Source organism: Lithobates pipiens, unplaced genomic scaffold, assembly GCF_037356315.1.
Source record: "Lithobates pipiens isolate NorthernLeopardFrog02 unplaced genomic scaffold, aLitPip1_a1.2 Scaffold_35, whole genome shotgun sequence".
NCBI lineage: Eukaryota > Metazoa > Chordata > Amphibia > Anura > Ranidae > Lithobates > Lithobates pipiens.
In genome coordinates this window covers 21,516,574-21,536,293 of record NW_027507811.1, presented here as the reverse complement: position 1 = coordinate 21,536,293, position 19,720 = coordinate 21,516,574, and the positions used below count along the sequence as shown (strand labels likewise).

General features: G+C 47.3%; 1 protein-coding gene across 4 annotated transcripts in view; it reads left to right on the top strand.

Moving 5' to 3' along the window:
- The window catches only part of LOC143956230 (uncharacterized), a 33,870-nt gene extending 18,093 nt beyond the window's left edge, over window positions 1-15,777 (top strand). For 2 of the 4 annotated variants that reach the window (XM_077466409.1, XM_077466408.1), the window contains exons 2-6: window positions 7,962-8,085; window positions 8,202-8,299; window positions 8,410-8,592; window positions 8,677-8,818; window positions 9,951-15,777. In XM_077466409.1, coding sequence (XP_077322535.1) covers window positions 8,001-8,085; window positions 8,202-8,299; window positions 8,410-8,592; window positions 8,677-8,818; window positions 9,951-11,437 — 1,995 coding nt within the window. In that variant the 5' untranslated portion in view covers window positions 7,962-8,000 and the 3' untranslated portion in view covers window positions 11,438-15,777. Of the gene's footprint in view, window positions 1-6,090; window positions 6,187-6,268; window positions 6,392-7,451; window positions 7,572-7,702; window positions 8,086-8,201; window positions 8,300-8,409; window positions 8,593-8,676; window positions 8,819-9,950 lie in introns of those variants that run through there. The other 2 variants (XM_077466407.1, XM_077466406.1) reach the window with 2 other exon arrangements.
- The last annotated feature ends 3,943 nt before the right edge of the window (window positions 15,778-19,720 follow it).

Below are 19,720 nucleotides of genomic sequence, written 5' to 3'. Positions count from 1 at the left end.
GAAGGCGGGGCTGTGGGCGGAGCCGGTAGTTTCGCCAGGAAGCTGAGCAGAAGTTAGGGCAGTCGGAGAGCGGAGGAGGACGAGATTCCCACCCACTCTCCCTTTTATTGGGGGTTGTTTCGGGGGCTCGTTTACTGGGGTGAGCATTTTTTTGGGGTCAGTTGAAAAGGTCAAGTGGTGCAGGTGGAGAATATGTTTGTACCCATCCATGGTGATGGGGGTGGTTGGATCTGTACTTCCCGGTTACATGGGGTTAACCGGGAAGGGTAAAAAGGGTAGGTCACTACACTGGTTTGGGTATAGCCTCCGAGACAGGGGATTCCGTCTGATGTAGTGTGCAGTGACCAGTAGGGTCTTGGGTATGCTAATGACCCATGATACAGTACTAATGGAAAGTTGTTTACATTTTAATAAAAGTTATTTATTGGAAAGTTTATATTTGATATATATATATATATATATATATATATATATATATATATATATTGGTTAATAAATCAAGACCTGTTGGCCATTTACTCCAAGTGTCAGTCAATACAGATGTCAAGGAGACCACAGGGAAGCCATGTTCCTCTTGACTATCTCTCCAACCGAGGACAAGGGCCCCCTACAGTAGAGAAAGCAGACTGCATCTGCCTAAAAACTCTCTAAACTTACAGCTACATGGCCATGCTAGACTCATTTTCAGATGACCGCCGCCTACCAAAACCTTATAACATACACATAAATATTGTGGGCCTGTCTGAGCAGCAGTGGGAGTCAAATATTATCCATGCCGGGAGGTATTCAAGAGTGGCCTTCTGGTGTTGACATGTCTATATAAGGTACATGCAAACGTCATACAAAATGTTATTATACAAAGTTAAAAACCGCATGATGCCTGAAATAATGGCTTAGGGAGGGGAGTATATGGACTGCGGTGCTGCCCCTCCTTGACCTGAAACTTCCCATTCTCTCCTCACCCCCATTCCTCTCATCCCCTCCTCACTCCCTTTCCTCCCATCCTCTCCTCACCCCCATTCCTCTCATCCCCTCCTCACCCCCATTCCTCTCATCCCCTCCTCACTCCCTTTCCTCCCATCCTCTCCTCACCCCCATTCCTCTCATCCCCTCCTCACCCCCATTTCTCTCATCCCCTCCTCACCCCCATTTCTCTCATCCCCTCCTCACCCCCATTTCTCTCATCCCCTCCTCACCCCCATTCCTCTCATCCTCTCCTCACTCCCTTTCCTCCCATCCCCTCCTCACCCCATTCCTCTCATCCCCTCCTCACCGCCATTCCTCTCATCCCCTCCTCACTCCCTTTCCTCCCATCCCCTCCTCACCCCCATTCCTCTCATCCCCTCCTCACCCCCATTCCTCTCATCCCCTCCTCACTCCCTTTCCTCCCATCCCCTCCTCACTCCCTTTCCTCCCATCCCCTCCTCACCCCCATTCCTCTCATCCTCTCCTCACCCCCATTCCTCTCATCCTCTCCTCACCCCCATTCCTCTCATCCCCTCCTCACTCCCTTTCCTCCCATCCTCTCCTCACCCCATTCCTCTCATCCCCTCCTCAGTCCCTTTCCTCTCATCCTCTTCTCACCCCCATTCCTCTCATCCCCTCCTCACTCCCTTTCCTCCCATCCTCTCCTCACCCCCATTCCTCTCATCCCCTCCTCACCCCCATTCCTCTCATCCCCTCCTCACTCCCTTTCCTCCCATCCTCTCCTCACCCCCATTCCTCTCATCCCCTCCTCACCCCCATTTCTCTCATCCCCTCCTCACCCCCATTTCTCTCATCCCCTCCTCACCCCCATTTCTCTCATCCCCTCCTCACCCCCATTCCTCTCATCCTCTCCTCACTCCCTTTCCTCCCATCCCCTCCTCACCCCATTCCTCTCATCCCCTCCTCACCGCCATTCCTCTCATCCCCTCCTCACTCCCTTTCCTCCCATCCCCTCCTCACCCCCATTCCTCTCATCCCCTCCTCACCCCCATTCCTCTCATCCCCTCCTCACTCCCTTTCCTCCCATCCCCTCCTCACTCCCTTTCCTCCCATCCCCTCCTCACCCCCATTCCTCTCATCCTCTCCTCACCCCCATTCCTCTCATCCTCTCCTCACCCCCATTCCTCTCATCCCCTCCTCACTCCCTTTCCTCCCATCCTCTCCTCACCCCATTCCTCTCATCCCCTCCTCAGTCCCTTTCCTCTCATCCTCTCCTCACCCCCATTCCTCTCATCCCCTCCTCACCCCCATTCCTCTCATCCCCTCCTCACTCCCTTTCCTCCCATCCCCTCCTCACTCCCTTTCCTCCCATCCCCTCCTCACTCCCTTTCCTCTCATCCCCTCCTCACCCCCATTCCTCTCATCCCCTCCTCACTCCCTTTCCTCCCATCCCCTCCTCACTCCCTTTCCTCTCATCCCCTCCTCACCCCCATTCCTCTCATCCCCTCCTCACCCCCTTTCCTCCCATCCCCTCCTCACTCCCTTTCCTCTCATCCCCTCCTCACCCCCATTCCTCTCATCCCCTCCTCACTCCCTTTCCTCCCATCCTCTCCTCACCCCCATTCCTCTCACCCCCTCCTCACCCCCATTCCTCTCATCCCCTCCTCACTCCCTTTCCTCCCATCCCCTCCTCACTCCCTTTCCTCCCATCCCCTCCTCACCCCCATTCCTCTCATCCTCTCCTCACCCCCATTCCTCTCATCCTCTCCTCACCCCCATTCCTCTCATCCTCTCCTCACCCCCATTCCTCTCATCCCCTCCTCACTCCCTTTCCTCCCATCCTCTCCTCACCCCATTCCTCTCATCCCCTCCTCAGTCCCTTTCCTCTCATCCTCTCCTCACCCCCATTCCTCTCATCCCCTCCTCACCCCCATTCCTCTCATCCCCTCCTCACTCCCTTTCCTCCCATCCCCTCCTCACTCCCTTTCCTCCCATCCCCTCCTCACTCCCTTTCCTCTCATCCCCTCCTCACCCCCATTCCTCTCATCCCCTCCTCACCCCCTTTCCTCCCATCCCCTCCTCACTCCCTTTCCTCTCATCCCCTCCTCACCCCCATTCCTCTCATCCCCTCCTCACTCCCTTTCCTCCCATCCTCTCCTCACCCCCATTCCTCTCATCCCCTCCTCACCCCCATTCCTCTCATCCCCTCATCACTCCCTTTCCTCCCATCCCCTCCTCACCCCCATTCCTCTCATCCCCTCCTCACCCCCATTCCTCTCATCCCCTCCTCACTCCCTTTCCTCCCATCCTCTCCTCACCCCCATTCCTCTCATCCCCTCCTCACCCCCATTCCTCTCATCCCCTCCTCACCCTCATTCCTCTCATCCCCTCCTCACCCCCATTCCTCTCATCCCCTCCTCACCCTCATTCCTCTCATCCCCTCCTCACCCCCATTCCTCTCATCCCCTCCTCACCCCCATTCCTCTCATCCCCTCCTCACTCCCATTCCTCTCATCCACTCCTCACTCCCTTTCCTCCCATCCCCTCCTCACTCCCTTTCCTCCCATCCCCTCCTCACCCCTATCCCTCTTATCCCCTCCTCACCCTCATTCCTCCCATTGAGCCATGGGGTCGAATCAGCAAAACACCTGGAGCTGGCAATCTAACTCCTCAAGCTCCTCCCGACTAGGTATACTCTTTATCCCCTCCTCACCCCCATTCCTCTCATCCCCTCCTCACTCCCTTTCCTCCCATCCCCTCCTCACCCCCATTCCTCTCATCCCCTCCTCACCCCCATTCCTCTCATCCCCTCCTCACCCCCATTCCTCTCATCCCCTCCTCACCCCCATTCCTCTCATCCTCTCCTCACCCCCATTCCTCTCATCCCCTCCTCACTCCCTTTCCTCCCACCCTCTCCTCAGTCCCTTTCCTCTCATCCTCTCCTCACCCCCATTCCTCTCATCCCCTCCTCACTCCCTTTCCTCCCATCCCCTCCTCACTCCCTTTCCTCCCATCCCCTTCTCACTCCCTTTCCTCAAATCCCCTCCTCACTCCCTTTCCTCTCATCCCCTCCTCACCCCCATTCCTCTCATCCCCTCCTCACTCCCTTTCCTCCCATCCCCTCCTCACCCCCATTCCTCTCATCCCCTCCTCACTCCCTTTCCTCCCATCCCCTCCTCACCCCCATTCCTCTCCTCACCCCCATTCCTCTCATCCCCTCCTCACTCCCTTTCCTCCCATCCTCTCCTCACCCCCATTCCTCTCATCCCCTCCTCACCCCCATTCCTCTCATCCCCTCATCACTCCCTTTCCTCCCATCCCCTCCTCACCCCCATTCCTCTCATCCCCTCCTCACCCCCATTCCTCTCATCCCCTCCTCACTCCCTTTCCTCCCATCCTCTCATCACCCCCATTCCTCTCATCCCCTCCTCACCCCCATTCCTCTCATCCCCTCCTCACTCCTCTCATCCCCTCCTCACCCCCATTCCTCTCATACCCTCCTCAGTCCCTTTCCTCCCATCCCCTCCTCACCCCCATTCCTCTCATCCCCTCCTCACTCCCATTCCTCTCCTCACTCCCTTTCCTCCCATCCCCTCCTCACTCCCTTTCCTCCCATCCCCTCCTCACCCCTATCCCTATCATCCCCTCCTCACCCTCATTCCTCCCATTGAGCCATGGGGTCGAATCAGCAAAACACCTGGAGCTGGCAATCTAACTCCTCAAGCTCCTCCCGACTAGGTATACTCTTTACTGTGGTCGTTCCATCCGTTGGTTTTTGTTATAACTACGCTCTCCATACTTCACCTGTATCACATTTTGTTGTATCTTTTTATCTATACCAACTGTCGTTGAGGTTCAGGGCACTGAAGCTATGCCACCTTGATGTTGTTACATAGTTACATAGTCAGGTTGAAAAAAGACACAAGTCCATCCAGTTCAATCACAAAAAAAAAATACAAAAATAATAATAATATCATACAATCCCATATACCCAATTCTATACCCACAGTTGATCCAGAGGAAGGCAAAAAACCCCAGCAGAGCATGATCCAATTTGCTAAAGCAGGGGAAAAAATTCCTTCCTGATCCCCCTGAGAGGCAATCGGATTTTCCCCGGATCAATTTTACCTATAAATGTTAGTACCCAGTTATATTATGTACACTTAGGAAATAATCCAGGCCTTTCTTAAAGCAATCTACTGAGCTCGCCAGAACCACCTCTGCAGGGAGTCTATTCCACATTTTCACAGCTCTTACTGTGAAGAAACCTTTCCGTATTTGGAGATGAAATCTCTTTACCTCTAGATGTAAAATGTGCCCCCTTGTCCTCTTTGTTGACTGTAAAGTGAATAACTCAACACCAAGTTCACTATATGGACCCCTTATATATTTTACATGTTGATCATATCTCCTCTTAATCTCCTCTTATCAAGAGTGAATAAATTCAGTTCCTCTAATCTTTCCTCATAGCTGAGCTCCTCCATGCCTCTTATCAGTCTGGTGGCCCTTCTCTGCACTTTCTCCAGTTCCCCGATATTCTTTTTGAGAACTGGCGCCCAAAACTGAACTGCATATTCCAGATGAGGTCTTACTAATGTTACTAATGGTTACTTACCATTTTACTAATGTTACAACAAAGCTTTTACGGAATAATGAAGCATTTTGAAGGACACCTAAGGCCCCCTACATACTATAAGAAAATCTGGAGAAAGTGTTCGTCCAAGGAAGGAACATATCCGATTTTCTCATCGCGTGTACACAACGTTCAACAGCCGATTCCGACCTTCCGAATGGAATTTTTCAAAGGGCCAAATGTCCAAATTTTTGATAACAGAACAAACGATTTTCGTTTGAAATTTCGTACAAGAAATATCAGATACGAAAGACTGCGCATGACCCGAAACAGAAAAGAAGCCGCTGTCGTACGAGAATTTTCCTAAGTTATTTCTATCCTCAGTTCCGTCTTGCTGTGAAAAATTTAGAAAAAGCCAGCTGATCGTTTGGCCAATTTTCTCATTGTGTATACGAGCTGTCAAAGTACTGAAATACAACACTGCAGGCTGCAGTTTTTATATTCTCCACAGAGGGTGATTTCTACACATTGTTAGGTGGAACGCACACACAGGAAGTGACAGGAGGCGCAGACAGGAAGTGATGGCATCTACAGACAGGAAGTGATGTAGCAGTATAACCAGGAAGTTCTAAGTGATAGATGAGTCTGGAGGAAGTAGAGAGGAGACGTTGCTGGAACTGGAGGAGGTAATAAGATATTATTTTATATTTACACCTAGCAACCTGCCCGTCATGTCCGTCCTATTTCTCCATTTTTTTTTGTCACCAGCACGTACAAATATATTTAGGAAAAAGGATCGGGTGGTTGTGGAACACGTAATGTAACATTGAAAAAGTTGCACAATTTTGTAAACAAAAAAACAACAAAAACATCGAGCTACGAAGGTAGGAGGTAAGTCGGAGGATGATTATGGCCTTTGGATCACATTTCAATTGACAAATATCAACATCTGGCTTGTATGTACCAACGTCCAACTGCAGTTCATCCACCCAACTCCGGGGGTTACCAGAGAATAATAAAAATACTACACCAACGGACATGCTTTCAGTTGCACCCTAATACCCATCAGATTCGGCGCTCACCGGAAACGCCAGACCCGCATTTCTTGTGTTACAGCCTGCTCTTACCCCAAATTGCAAGAAAACAAAAGGAATATAACATACGATCCTACAGACTCAAGTCAGATCAGTGCTGAAAGGTCAGGCCATATTACTCACCTAGACTGGTCCCACAGATGACAGTACAACAACTTACATAAGGATAGAGCTGTACCACCCATAAATATTCTTAGGTTCGTTGTTGGGAACCCCACCAGGTTTCCCTGATTTTGTTGCAGATTTTGTTGTAAAGCCGCGTACACACGGGCGGACTGTCTGTCCAACTTAGTCCGTCTAAAACACATTTCAGCGGACAGTCCGCTCGTGTGTGGGCTTCAGCTGACTTTTTCAGCGTGCAGTCTGGCGGACTAAGTATTTCGGAAATTTCCGTAATATTGTCCGTCCAACTTTGGTTTCAGCGGATAGTCCGCTCGTCAGTAGGCTAGTTCGACGGACTAAGTATGTCGCATGCTCAGAAAGGATTTACACGGCGAAAGGTTGCATTGCAGTGTATTGGACGTCCTATTTCTAGTCCCATCGTACGTGCTGTACACGTCAACGCGCAAGCTTTCGACGGACTGTTTGTTCATCGTGTGTGGTCAAGTCCATTCATTCGAAAGTAGGACGGACTGTCCGTCGGATTGTCTGACGGACTAAGTTGGCCATACAGTCCGCCCGTGTGTACGCGGCTTTAGAGTTGTACATTAAAGAGAGTCTCTAATTTTTACTCAGTGAGATTGATAAGTAAGGCTAATAATATAATATAAGAAGCAGTCTGAGATGTCAGGACTCTGTGCAGACATTATTCATCTCAGTACAGTCCAAATAATTCTCAGTTTATTATCCGTCTATAGAGAGGAGAGTCCTGTACAGATCGCATGACCACATCAATGAGGATGGATGGAGACCAAACCCATGTGATTGAGGGGATATTGGACCTCACCCTGGAGATCATCTACCTCCTAACTGGAGAGGTGAGGAGGATTCTGGGAGGTCACATGACATCACTCTTATCTCTAATAATAAACCACAAAACCCGACCGCAGAGGTGAGGAGGATTCTGGGAAGTCTGTAGTGATAATTATTACTTTCTCTCTTTACATAGGATTATAAAGTAGTGAAGAAAATATCTGGTGAACCATTATCACCCAGCAGCCGTCTTCAGAGGACATCACCCATCACAGTGCCTCCACCTCACTGCCTGACAACAGAGGTAACCTGTGCCAAGAAGATTCTAGAAGTCACCAACAAGATCATTGATCTGCTGACAGGAGAGGTGAGGAGGATTCTGGGAATTCTGGGACATTATCCAGTAACAGACAAGGGATGTGTCTGGATGGTGACTGTATCATTGTGTGTGTCAGGTTCCTATAAGGTGTCAGGATGTCACTGTCTATTTCTCCATGGAGGAGTGGGAGTATTTAGAAGGACACAAGGATCTCTACAAGGACGTCATGATGGACAATCAGCCGCCCCTCACATCACCGGGTAAGAGGAGACTTTATTGTAAAGGAGAGAGCAGTACGGAGGCTCCACCTAGATCCCACATCATCTGATAAACACATAGAAACAATGTATTCAGTCAGTGTGTGTGTTTCCTACAGATGGATCCAGTAATGAGAACCCACCAGAGAGATGTCCCCGTCCTCTGTATTCCCGGGATTCCACACAGGAAGATCCCACCATCCCCCACCATCATCAGGTAGATGGTACTGAGCATGCAGGCCTAAAAAATTCTAAGCTATGAGAGGACATTTTTCTATGTAATCTCCTGTTTTTTTAGAAATCTATTCTAACATCTTTGGGGTTTAGGGTAAAGAACTAAAAGACATCAAAATTGAGAATAAAGAGGAATCAGAAGAGACGTCAGTGAGTGGAGATCAGCGATCTATGGAGGAGGGAAGTCCTTTGTACTCCTGGGATTTCATACAGGAAGATCACAGATATTCACACCATGATCAGGTAGATGGAGGACCGAGACAAAGAAACTATGAAGTAATTCTAAACTGTGAAATTATTCTACAATATGTAATCTCTTGTATCTTTTTACCAATGTATTCTGTCATCTTTGGGGTTCAGGGTGAACAACTGAAAGAAATCAAAGTTGAGGTTAAAGAGGAAGAAGAAGAAACGTTGGTGAGTGGAGATAAGCAGTCTATGGAGGAGGGGGAGAGAATTGTGGAAAGCAACCAGGAGGAATCTTCTCTACTAATGGACAAAAGTAAGTAACATTAAGGGGCGTATTTATAAAAAAAAAAAAGGGGGGGGGGTACAAGGGTCAGAAATTTGTTGGGCAGTGTATAGGGATCGTGTTTCCAAAAAAATTAGGTGGAGATATTGTACACCATATGAAAGGTCCATCTCCATTCCTCAATATAACGTCACGTTCCCAACAAATGAGGAGGAGATACTGTACACCATATGAAAGGTCCATCTCCATTCCTCAATATAATGTCATGTTCCCAACAAATGAGGAGGAGATACTGTACACCATATGAAAGGTCCATCTCCATTCCTCAATATAACGTCATGTTCCCAACAAATGAGGAGGAGATACTGTACACCATATGAAAGGTCCATCTCCATTCCTCAATATAACGTCATGTCCCCAACAAATGAGGAGGAGATACTGTACACCATATGAAAGGTCCATCTCCATTCCTCAATATAATGTCATGTTCCCAACAAATGAGGAGGAGATACTGTACATTATATGAAAGGTCTATCTCCATTCCTCAATATAACGTCATGTTCCCAACAAATGAGGAGGAGATACTGTACACCATATGAAAGGTCCATCTCCATTCCTCAATATAACGTCATGTTCCCAACAAATGGAGGAGATACTGTACACCATATGAAAGGTCCATCTCCATTCCTCAATATAACGTCATGTTCCCTACAAATGAGGAGGAGATACTGTACATTATATGAAAGGTCCATCTCCATTCCTCAATATAACGTCATGTTCCCAACAAATGAGGAGGAGATACTGTACACCATATGAAAGGTCCATCTCCATTCCTCAATATAACATCATGTTCCCAACAAATGAGGAGGAGATACTGTACACCATATGAAAGATCCATCTCCATTCCTCAATATAACGTCATGTTCCCAACAAATGAGGAGGAGATACTGTACACCATATGAAAGGTTCATCTCCATTCCTCAATATAATGTCATGTTCCCAACAAATGAGGAGGAGATACTGTACACCATATGAAAGGTCCATCTCCATTCATTGAACTTACCATGCCAGTCCTTTTAAACTGTTCAGTGCTAGAGCAAATTATACTGAATTAAAGAGTCAAAATACTTAAAATTTTTCCAAAAAACTTGCTTCCCAACAGATGGACAATATGTTCCGAACAGGAAAAGCTCTGAGGGACATTTTATTTTATCTCCATATTATAATGCTGAAAACGGTGGTATTGCACAATATTCTCCAGAAGTAAATCTCAATAATCAAAGTACACATCACAGACATTACCCCTTAGACAGGTCAATGGATCCGCCTAATCCTGAGGAATCTTCTGTTCAGTCACATACTGTTACTCCGGATATCCTTCTGGGATCTCACAGAACCGATCCATCAACAGATCCATCAAATCTCAATGAATCTTCTTTAGGTCACGAAGGATCTCACGCAGGAGAGAGCTCATTGTCACAAAAGGGCAAAAAATCTCCTAATGAATGCAGAATATTTGTAAAAAAGAAGAGAAATCAGAAGACTGAACATCCTTTCTCGTGTTCAGTGTGCGGAAAGTCTTTCCCCGTGAAAGCGGACTTCGTCATACACCAGAGAATTCACACGGGCGAGCGTCCTTTTTCTTGCTCAGAGTGCGGGAAATGTTTCATTTCGAAAGAACTCCTTCGTAAACACAAGAGAATTCACACCTCCGAGGGTCCTTTCCCGTGTTCGGAGTGTGGGAAATCTTTCAATATGAAAGGATACCTCCTCAAACACAAGAGAGTTCACATGACTGTGCGTCCTTTCTCATGTGTGGAGTGCGGGAGATCTTTCACTATGAAAGGAGACCTTCAGAAACACCGTATCGTTCACACCGGTGTACGTCCTTTCTCTTGTTCGGAGTGCAAAAAATGTTTCTATCGCAAAGCGGACCTCTTTATACACCAGAGAACTCACACCGATGAGCGTCCTTTTTCTTGTACAGAGTGCGGGAAATGTTTCCTGGCCAAAGGACACCTTTATAATCATCAGAAGGTTCACATGGGTGAGCGCCCGTTTTCATGTTTAGATTGCGGGGAAAGATTTTTTACCAAAGGCAAACTTCTTGAACACCAGAGAAGTGACGCGGCACAGCACTCTCTTTCGTGCTCAGAGTGCGGGAAATGTTTCTTTCGCAAAATGGATCTTCATGTTCACCAGAGAAGTCACACGGGTGAGCGCCCTTTCTCCTGTGCAGAGTGCGGGAAATGTTACAATCGGAAAGGAGACCTTAATACTCATCGGAGAATTCACACCTGTGAACCTTTCTCATGCGCAGTGTGCGGGAAATGTTTCACCGTAAAAGACAGCCTTCACGCGCACCAGAAAATTCACACGGGTGAGCGCCCTTTCTCCTGTTCGGAGTGCAGGAAATGTTTCATTAGAAAAGGAGACCTTCGTAGACACCAGAGAAGTCACACGGGTGAGCGCCCTTATTCATGTTCAGAGTGCGAGAAATCATTCACTCAACAAGGGTCCCTCGTTATCCACCAAAGAATCCACACGGGCGAGCGCCCTTATTCTTGTTCGAAGTGTGGGAGATGTTTTACGCATAAAGGAAATTTAACGAAACACGAGCGAACACACGTACATGCTGATTGTACATAGGCATTTTAACGGGTAGAAAGGTTCAGTAGACATGTGCAATTCGTTTTGTTCAGAATTCGTTTTTTAACGAATTTCGACAAATTCGTTAATTGGCAAATATCCGAATTAACGAAAACCTGTTTAACAAATTTTTCAGAATATTCGTAAATTAGAAAATTTTGAATATTCGAAAATTCGTCAATTAGAAAATTTTGAATATTCGAAAATTCGTAAATTCAAAAATATGAGTATTTGAAAAATTAGGGAAAATTTGAAAACTTGGAAATTAGAATAAACATTTAAAAGAATGAAAATCCGAAAATAGGACCCAAAACCCGAAAATGTGAAATTCTGAAATAATAACTAATTAATAATAACGTAACTATTACCAACTATTCCATTATAGGTATTGGAATTTCCTTCCAAATTTGGCTGTTACTGAATGTAACAAATACGAATTTATCCAACATTACGAAATATCAGAATTAACAAAAACCCATTTAAGTAATTTTTCAGAATATTCGAAAACTCGTAAATTAGAAAATTCGGAAATTCGAAATGCGAAAAGTCCGATAGTGGGGATTTCAGGAGAGAGAAAGTAGGGTAGCCAGGCAGAGACGTCACCTAGAAAGGTTGCTACTGGTCAAGGGGGGCGGTAGATCACAGCTATCCTGATGCCCCGTACAGGACTGGTGCAAGGATTTTTGACACCCTAGGCCAGTGATGGCGAACCTTGGCATCCCAGATGTTTTGGAACTACATTTCCCATGATGCTTAACTACACTGCAGAGTGCATGAGCATCATGGGAAATGTAGTTCCAAAACATCTGGGGTGCCAAGGTTCGCCACCACTGCCCTAGGCGAAACCTCGTTTAGCCACCTCCCTTTAGCTCCACCCCTGTCTCCACCCCCTTTTCCCTGCCCATGTAAACCCCACCTTGTTTGAATGAAGCGCCCATCAAATGCGGCCTCACCAGCGCCTATCAAATGCAGCCTTACCAACGCCCATCAAATGCAGCCTCTCCAGCGCCCATCAAATGCGGCCTCACCAACGCCCATCAAATGCAGCCTCTCCAGTGCCCATCAAATGCGGCCTCACCAACGCCCATCAAATGCAGCCTCTCCAGCGCCCATCAAATGCAGCCTCTCCAGCGCTCATCAAATGCGGCCTCACCAACGCCCATCAATGCAGCCTACCAGCACCCATCAAATGCAGCCTCACCAGAGCCCCTCAATGCAGTCTCACCAGCACCCATTAATGCAGCCTATCAGTGCCCATCAATTAATGTTTGCTTGCTTCCATTCATTCAGGAGTTGGGACACAGATACAGTCCTCCGCTGCTGCTGTGTCTCTGACAATATGTGTGAACAGAGCAGCAGTAGTCTGCTGACACTGAGAATTAGTTGCTTGCTGCAGAGAGAAGAGAGTATGAGCACCAGTGACCGGGTGCACTAGGCAACAGGGCACCCTAGGCAGTAGGGCACCCTAGGCAGCAGGGCGGCCTAGGCGCTGCCTAGTTTGCCTAGTGGTAGCACCGGCCCTGGCCCCGTACACACGGTCAGATTTTCCTACGGAATATCTTTCGATGGGACCTTGTTGTCGGAAATTCCGACCGTGTGTAGGCTCCATCACACATTTTCCATAGGAATTTCCGTCACACAATATTTGAGAGCTGGATCTCAAATTTTCCTGACAACAAAATCCGTTGTCGGAAATTTCCGAGCGTGTGTAGACAATTCCGACGCACAAAGTTCCACGCATGCTCGGAATCAAGCAGAAGAGCCGCACTGGCTATTGAACTTTATTTTTTCTCGGCTCGTCGTACGTGTTGTACGTCACCGCGTTCTTGACGTTTCCGAATTTCCGTCAACATTTGTGTGGCCGTGTGTATGCAAGACAAGTTTGAGCCAACATCCGTTGGGGAAAAAAAAAACATGGATTTTCCTGTTGGAAAATCCTATCGTGTGTACAGGGTATTAGAGAAAATGGGGAGAAGAGGCGAATGCAGTGCGCCTCAAATGAGGAGAGCGACAGAGAGGGAGGTGGGTGAAGTACCTGAAAGGTGCTATGTGGGGCTAAAAGGATTCCAACACCCCCTCATTTGCATCCACTGGATCTGGGGGAGTGAGAACAAAGAAGACCATTGTGGGAGAGGGCAGCAGGAGATGCAGTGTCGGATTCATGAAGCCAGGTTTCGGTAATGGCAAGTAGATTAAATGAGTTAGCGATAAAGAGATCGTGGACAGAGGTGAGTTTGTTACAGACAGAGCGGGCATTCCAAAGGGCACAAGAGAAAGTTATTAGTTATTATTTCAGATTTTCAAATTTACAAATATTCAGTAAAATTCATTAAATGGGTTTTTCGTTAATTCGGATATTTCCAAATTAACGAATTTGTCGAAATTCATTAAAAAACTAAATCAGAACAAAACGAATTGGACATGTATAATAACCGGCAAAGCTGTCAGCACACAGTGTACACTAATCATCAGTGCCCTGATTATCAATGTATTCCAATTAGTCCAGATCAGAGCAGCTCATCAATGTCAATCAGTGCCCATTAAAGTGATATTAACCACTTACAGACCAGACCATTTTGCTGGCTTAAGACCAGACGACTTTTTTGCGATTCGGCACTGCGTCGCTTTAACTGACAATTGCGCGGTCGTGCGACGTGGCTCCCAAACAAAATTGACGTCCTTTTTTCCCCACAAATAGAGCTTTCTTTTGGTGGTATTTGATCACCCCTGCGGTTTTTATTTTTTGCGCTATAAACAAAAATAGAGTGACAATTTTGAAAATAAACGCATTATTTTTTACTTTTTGTTATAATAAATATCCCCCAAAAATATATAAAAAAAAATGTTTTCCCTCAGTTTAGGCCGATACGTAATCTTCTACATATTTTTGCTAAAAAAAAATCGCAATAAGTGATTATTGATTGGTTTGCGCAAAAGTTATAGCGTTTACAAAATAGGGGATAGTTTTATGGCATTTTTATTAATCTTTTTTTTTTTACTAATAATGGCGGCGATCAGTGATTTTTATTGTGACTGCGACATTATGGCGGACACAACGGACATTTTTGACACATTTTGGGGACCATTGTCATTTATACAGCAATCAGTGCTATACAAATGCAGTGATTCCTGTGTAAATGACACTGGCAGTGAAGGGGTTAACCAGTGGGTGGCAGTGTAGAGGTTAAGTGTTCCTAGGGGTATGTTACTAAATGTGAGGGGCTGGGCTTTCTTTTAGTGAACACTGATCTCTCCTCCAATCACATGGAGCAGAGATCAGCGTCACTTGTTGCTAGGCAGAACGGGGAGATGCTGTTTACAATGGCATCTCTCCGTTCAGCCGCCCCGGGGGGCTCGACTGGCACGTGAGCGCAGTGGCAGGGCAGCATTAAAGATTGGACGTACCTGTACGCCAATATGCCTGCCCGTGCCATTATGCTGGTGTACATCGGCGTGCGCCGGTCGGGAACTGGTTAAAGGGGTTGTAAAGGTAAATGTTTTTTCACCTTAATGCTTTCTATGCATTAAGGTGAAAAAACATCTCACAGTGCCGGCACCCCCAGTCCCCCTGTTTTACTTACCTGATCCCTCGAAAGTCCCGCGCTCGCCCCCACCGTCCTCTTCGCCGCTTAGCCTGGCCGCTGATTGGCTGGAGTGGATTGATTGAAAGCAGTGCAGCCATTGGCTCGCGCTGCTGTCAATCACATCCAATGACATGAAGCGCCGGGGGCGGGGCTGTTTGATACAGCGAGCGGCTATAGCCGCCAGCTGTATCACGGGAGCGTGCCCGCAGGTGCTTCTCACCATGCGAGGGAGCTTGCATGAACGTGAGAAGAACCTGTGGGAGGAAGCAGAGACAGCCGCCGAGGGACCCCAGAAGAGCAGGTTCGGGCCAACTCTGTGCAAAACGAGCTGCACAGTGGAGGTAAGTATAACATGGTTGTTATTTTTTATCTTACTTTACAATCCCTTTAAAGTCTGCTCTGTGAAATGGTTTTGCACAGAGTAGCCCGATCCTCCTCTTCTCGGGTCCCTCGCCGACACTCCTGGCCTCTCCCTTCTGTGACTGAATCCCTGACTAATAACTAACAGACTAAAAAAAGACAGTCACTTCCAGCGCTCAGAGGTCCTCTATGAATAAAGAGCAACAAGGGCATCAGTATTCCAAGACTAGGTGGATGTCGCCCTCCTCAGATGGGGTGATCCGATGGAAACTATGAAAACAAAGCAAAATGGAAATTGATTGTGTTGTGTCATCTACGCGCGTGAAGGAAAATATTACTATAATTGTCAGAATCTAGATGACTTCCTGGTGGCACTGTGGTTCCCTGGGTGGAGGGTTGTAATTCCAGTGTCAAGCCAGTGGGTGTCTCCAGGCATCAGGATACAGGATATAGCTTACAGGACCAGGATAACAGCTAGCAGTATCTGACAGTAAGCAAAACACTGGAGGGAGAGGCACTAATATGAGAGAAGGCTAAAATACTTTCCCAGCAGCCAACATAAGGTGGAAACTGATAACTGGGATCTTCTGGCTGCTGGGAGGGTATTTAGGTCCTCCTCTATTAGTGCCTCTCGCTCCAGTGTTTTTCTTGCTGCCAGATACTGCTAGCAATTATCCTGGTCCTGTATGCTGTACCCTGCATCCTGATGCCTGGGAACACCCACTGGCAGACACTGGAATTACAACCCTCCACCCAGGGAACCACAGTGCCACCAGCAAGTCATCCAGGTTCTGACAATTATAGTAATATGCTCCCTCACGCACGTAGATGACAGAACACGATCAACCAGGCAACACAACAGCACTGATCCCACCAAGATGGGTAACATGGGTAAGATGGGAATATCATGACCATCTACGGGGCAGCAAAAGTGAAGTTTTGACCTCACAAGAACAACCTTTCCACTACGTGGGCAACAAAGAAGCAATGGTAACAGTACATAGCCAAGACAAGTACAAGAGCATCCAATCCAATCAGGACTTCTCTTGCATCAATGGACATTTTTATCTGCAGCATTGTTCTTTTTGTGGTCCAGCCAATGTATAATCCTTCATAAATATAATGTATTATTTTATTTAATTTGTTCAAGATTTTCTTGTTAATATAAACTTTGTTTGTTACTTTGTTATTCAGATTTTCTAATATAAAAAAAGAACGCTCTAAAAATCTACACTTAACAATAATCTGATATGACTTCCTTTTTTTAAAAAAGAAATTACCATAATTCTTAGATGATTGGTGGAATAATTTCCCTTGGGGTTAATAAAGTATTCTGAATCTGAATGTGAATCTGAGTCATAAAGGTGGGGACTATGAAGTGGCAACACGTGGATCCGGATCAGTGTGGGAAGGTGGCCAGTTGTCAGCTGGGACTGTGGCGCAGGAAGCAGTGCCAGGACAAGGTCATCTATAGTCCAGCCCAGGGTGAACATGCCAAACTGTGCCCCCCCCCCCAAGATGTATGAGATTTATGTGTCAGTAAAAATCACGACAGTGGGAACTATGGAGTGGCAAAACGTTTATCTGGATCAGTGGGAACAATAGCCAGATGTCAGTTGGGACTGTGGAGCAGGAAGCAGTGTCAGGACTAGGTCATCTAGAGCAGTGGTTCTCAACCCTGTCCTCGTGTACCACCAATAGGCCATGTTTTGGGAATTTCTCTTTAAGAAAAATAGCTGTCCAAAATACCAAGCCATTGACTCTGATTTAAAGCACCTGTGCAAGATAAAGGAAAACCTGCAAATATGGCCTGTTGGGGGGTACTTGAGGACAGGACTGAGAACCACTGGTCTAGAACCCAGGGTGACCATGCCAAACTGTGCCCCTTCCCAAGGTGTATGAGATTTATGTGTCAGTAAAAAACATGAAGGTGGGGACTATGGAGTAGCAGCACGTGGATCTGGATCAGTGTGGATGGTGGCCATTTGTCAGCTGGAACTGTGCAGCGGAAAGTAGAACCGGGGCAAGATCTAGAGACCAGGACAAGCACACCAAACTCCAACCAACCCCCCCCCCCCCCTCCCAAAGATGTATGAGATTTAGGTGTCAGTATAAATCATGAAGGTGGGAACTATAGAGTGGCAACACGTGTATCTGGATCAGTGGGGACAGTGGCCAGGTGTCAACTGGGACTGTGAAGCAGAAAGCAGAGCCAGAACAAGGTAATCTTTAGCCCCGGGCGAACACACCAAACTGTGCCCCCCAAGAGGTATGAGATTTATGTGTCAGTAAAAATCATGAAGGGGGGACTATGGAGTGGCAACATGTGGATCTGTGTCAGTGGGGATGGTAGCCAGGTGTCAGCTGAGACTGCGGAGCAGGAAGCAATGCCGGGACAAGGTCACCTAGAGCCCAGGGCAAACATGCCAAACTGCTCCCCCCCCCCCCCCCAAGATCTATGAGATTTATGTGTCAGTAAAAATCAAGAAGATGGGGACTATAGGGACTATAGAGTGGCAACACATTGATCTGGATCAGTGAAGATGGTGGCCAGGTGTCAGCTGGGATTGTGGAGCAGGAAGTGGTGCTGGGACTAGGTAATCTAGAGCCCAGGGGGGAAAACTTTCCAAACTGGCCCGCCCCCCCAAATGTATGAGATTTATGTGTCAGTAAAAATCATTAAGGTGGGGACTATGAAGTGGCAACACGTGGATCCGGATAAGAGGAGAAGTGGCCAGGTGTCATCTGGGACTGTGGAGCAGGAAGCAGTTCCGGGCCAAGGTCATCTAGAGCCCATGGTGAACATGCCAAACTGTGCCCCCCCCCCCCCCCCCCCAAAAAAGGTATGGGATTTATGTGTCAGTAAAAATCCCTCCACAATTTATAAATCAGATGAAAGGTTTAGCGCTGGAAAACACTTTTTGATAGATAAAAAGTGCATTTTATATACATCTATATAGATCAGACCAAAATGAGGGACAAATGAGGAGGAATGAGGGACAGAGGGACATTGCTCCAAATCAGGGATAGTCCCTCGAAATCAGGGACAGTTAGGAGCTATGCTGCAGAGGAGTCACCCCTCTGGCGGGTGTCACCTGGGTGTGGTCCGCACCCCCATAGCGATGAGGCTGCGGATCAGAAGGGTCTGGTATGGAATTGGGGGGGCCCAAGATGGTGTTTTTCTATGGGGTAACCATTAAAATACATAACTGAAGGGTCTTGTATGAATTTATGAAGGGGTACCCCATTCTGTTATGTTTTTTTTTTTACATGTCACTAGCGGAGCCCCTTTGTTTACATCCAGCTGCCAGATGGAATCCCTGCCTGGCAGTTGGGTCAACTTGTGTTGAACATGAAGTTGGACTGACTAGATTGGTCACTGGTCCTGGGTGGGTATTCATGTGGGCAAAAAGGAAAGAATGCCTTCCAGTGGATAGTGCCCAGTGATGGATGGTGGCAGCGATGGGACCTCTCAGGGATTGGGCTGCTGCCTTTTCTATGCGACCTTAAGGTCGTTTCAGCATGTAGGCTTAGCTAGAAGAAAAGAGGCACCCGGTGTGACCTCTAAAATATGGTTTGTAGACGTTTATGAAAAAGCAGCAACATGTACATCAAGCCAAAATGTTTTGGGGGGATAGACACCTCCTTCCTCAGGTCTGTTTCTGCATACTATTTGGTGGAAACAATTCTCGTGAGCGGTTATGTTGGATCAGGGTTTCAGAAACCAGGATGCCGGCTTTAGTTGTATGGGCAGCAACTAATACAACTAAAGCCGACATCCTGCCATCCTGGTTTTCTGAGACCTTGATCCAACGTAACCACTCATGGAAATTGTTCCCACCAAATAGTACGCAGCAGCAGCCCTGAGGAAGGGGGAGTTGGCTTGATGTACACGTTGCAACTTTTTAATAAACATCTACGAACCATATTTTAGATGTCGTATGACATGATGTCTCTGGAGGCTGGGCGCTCCTTTCTGTTTATTTAATGCCGCGTACACACGATCGAATTGTCCGGCGTACTTAGTCCGCCGAAACGCATTTCACCAGACAATGTGATCGTGTGTGGGCTTCAGCGGACTTTCTCAGCGTAAAGTCCAGCAGACTTAGAAAGTAGTTTTGCAGTCCAATCTTTCCACGGACTTGGGTTTCCGCGGACAATACTTTCGTGAGTATGCTAGTCCGGCAGACTAAGAATGACGCATGCTCAGAAGCAAGTACGAGAAGGAAGCTATTGGCTACTGGCTATTGAACTTCCTTTTTCTAGTCCCGTCGTACGTGCTGTACGTCATCGCGCTCGCAAACGCCGGACTTTCTGTGTGTCCGTGTGTGGCCAAGTC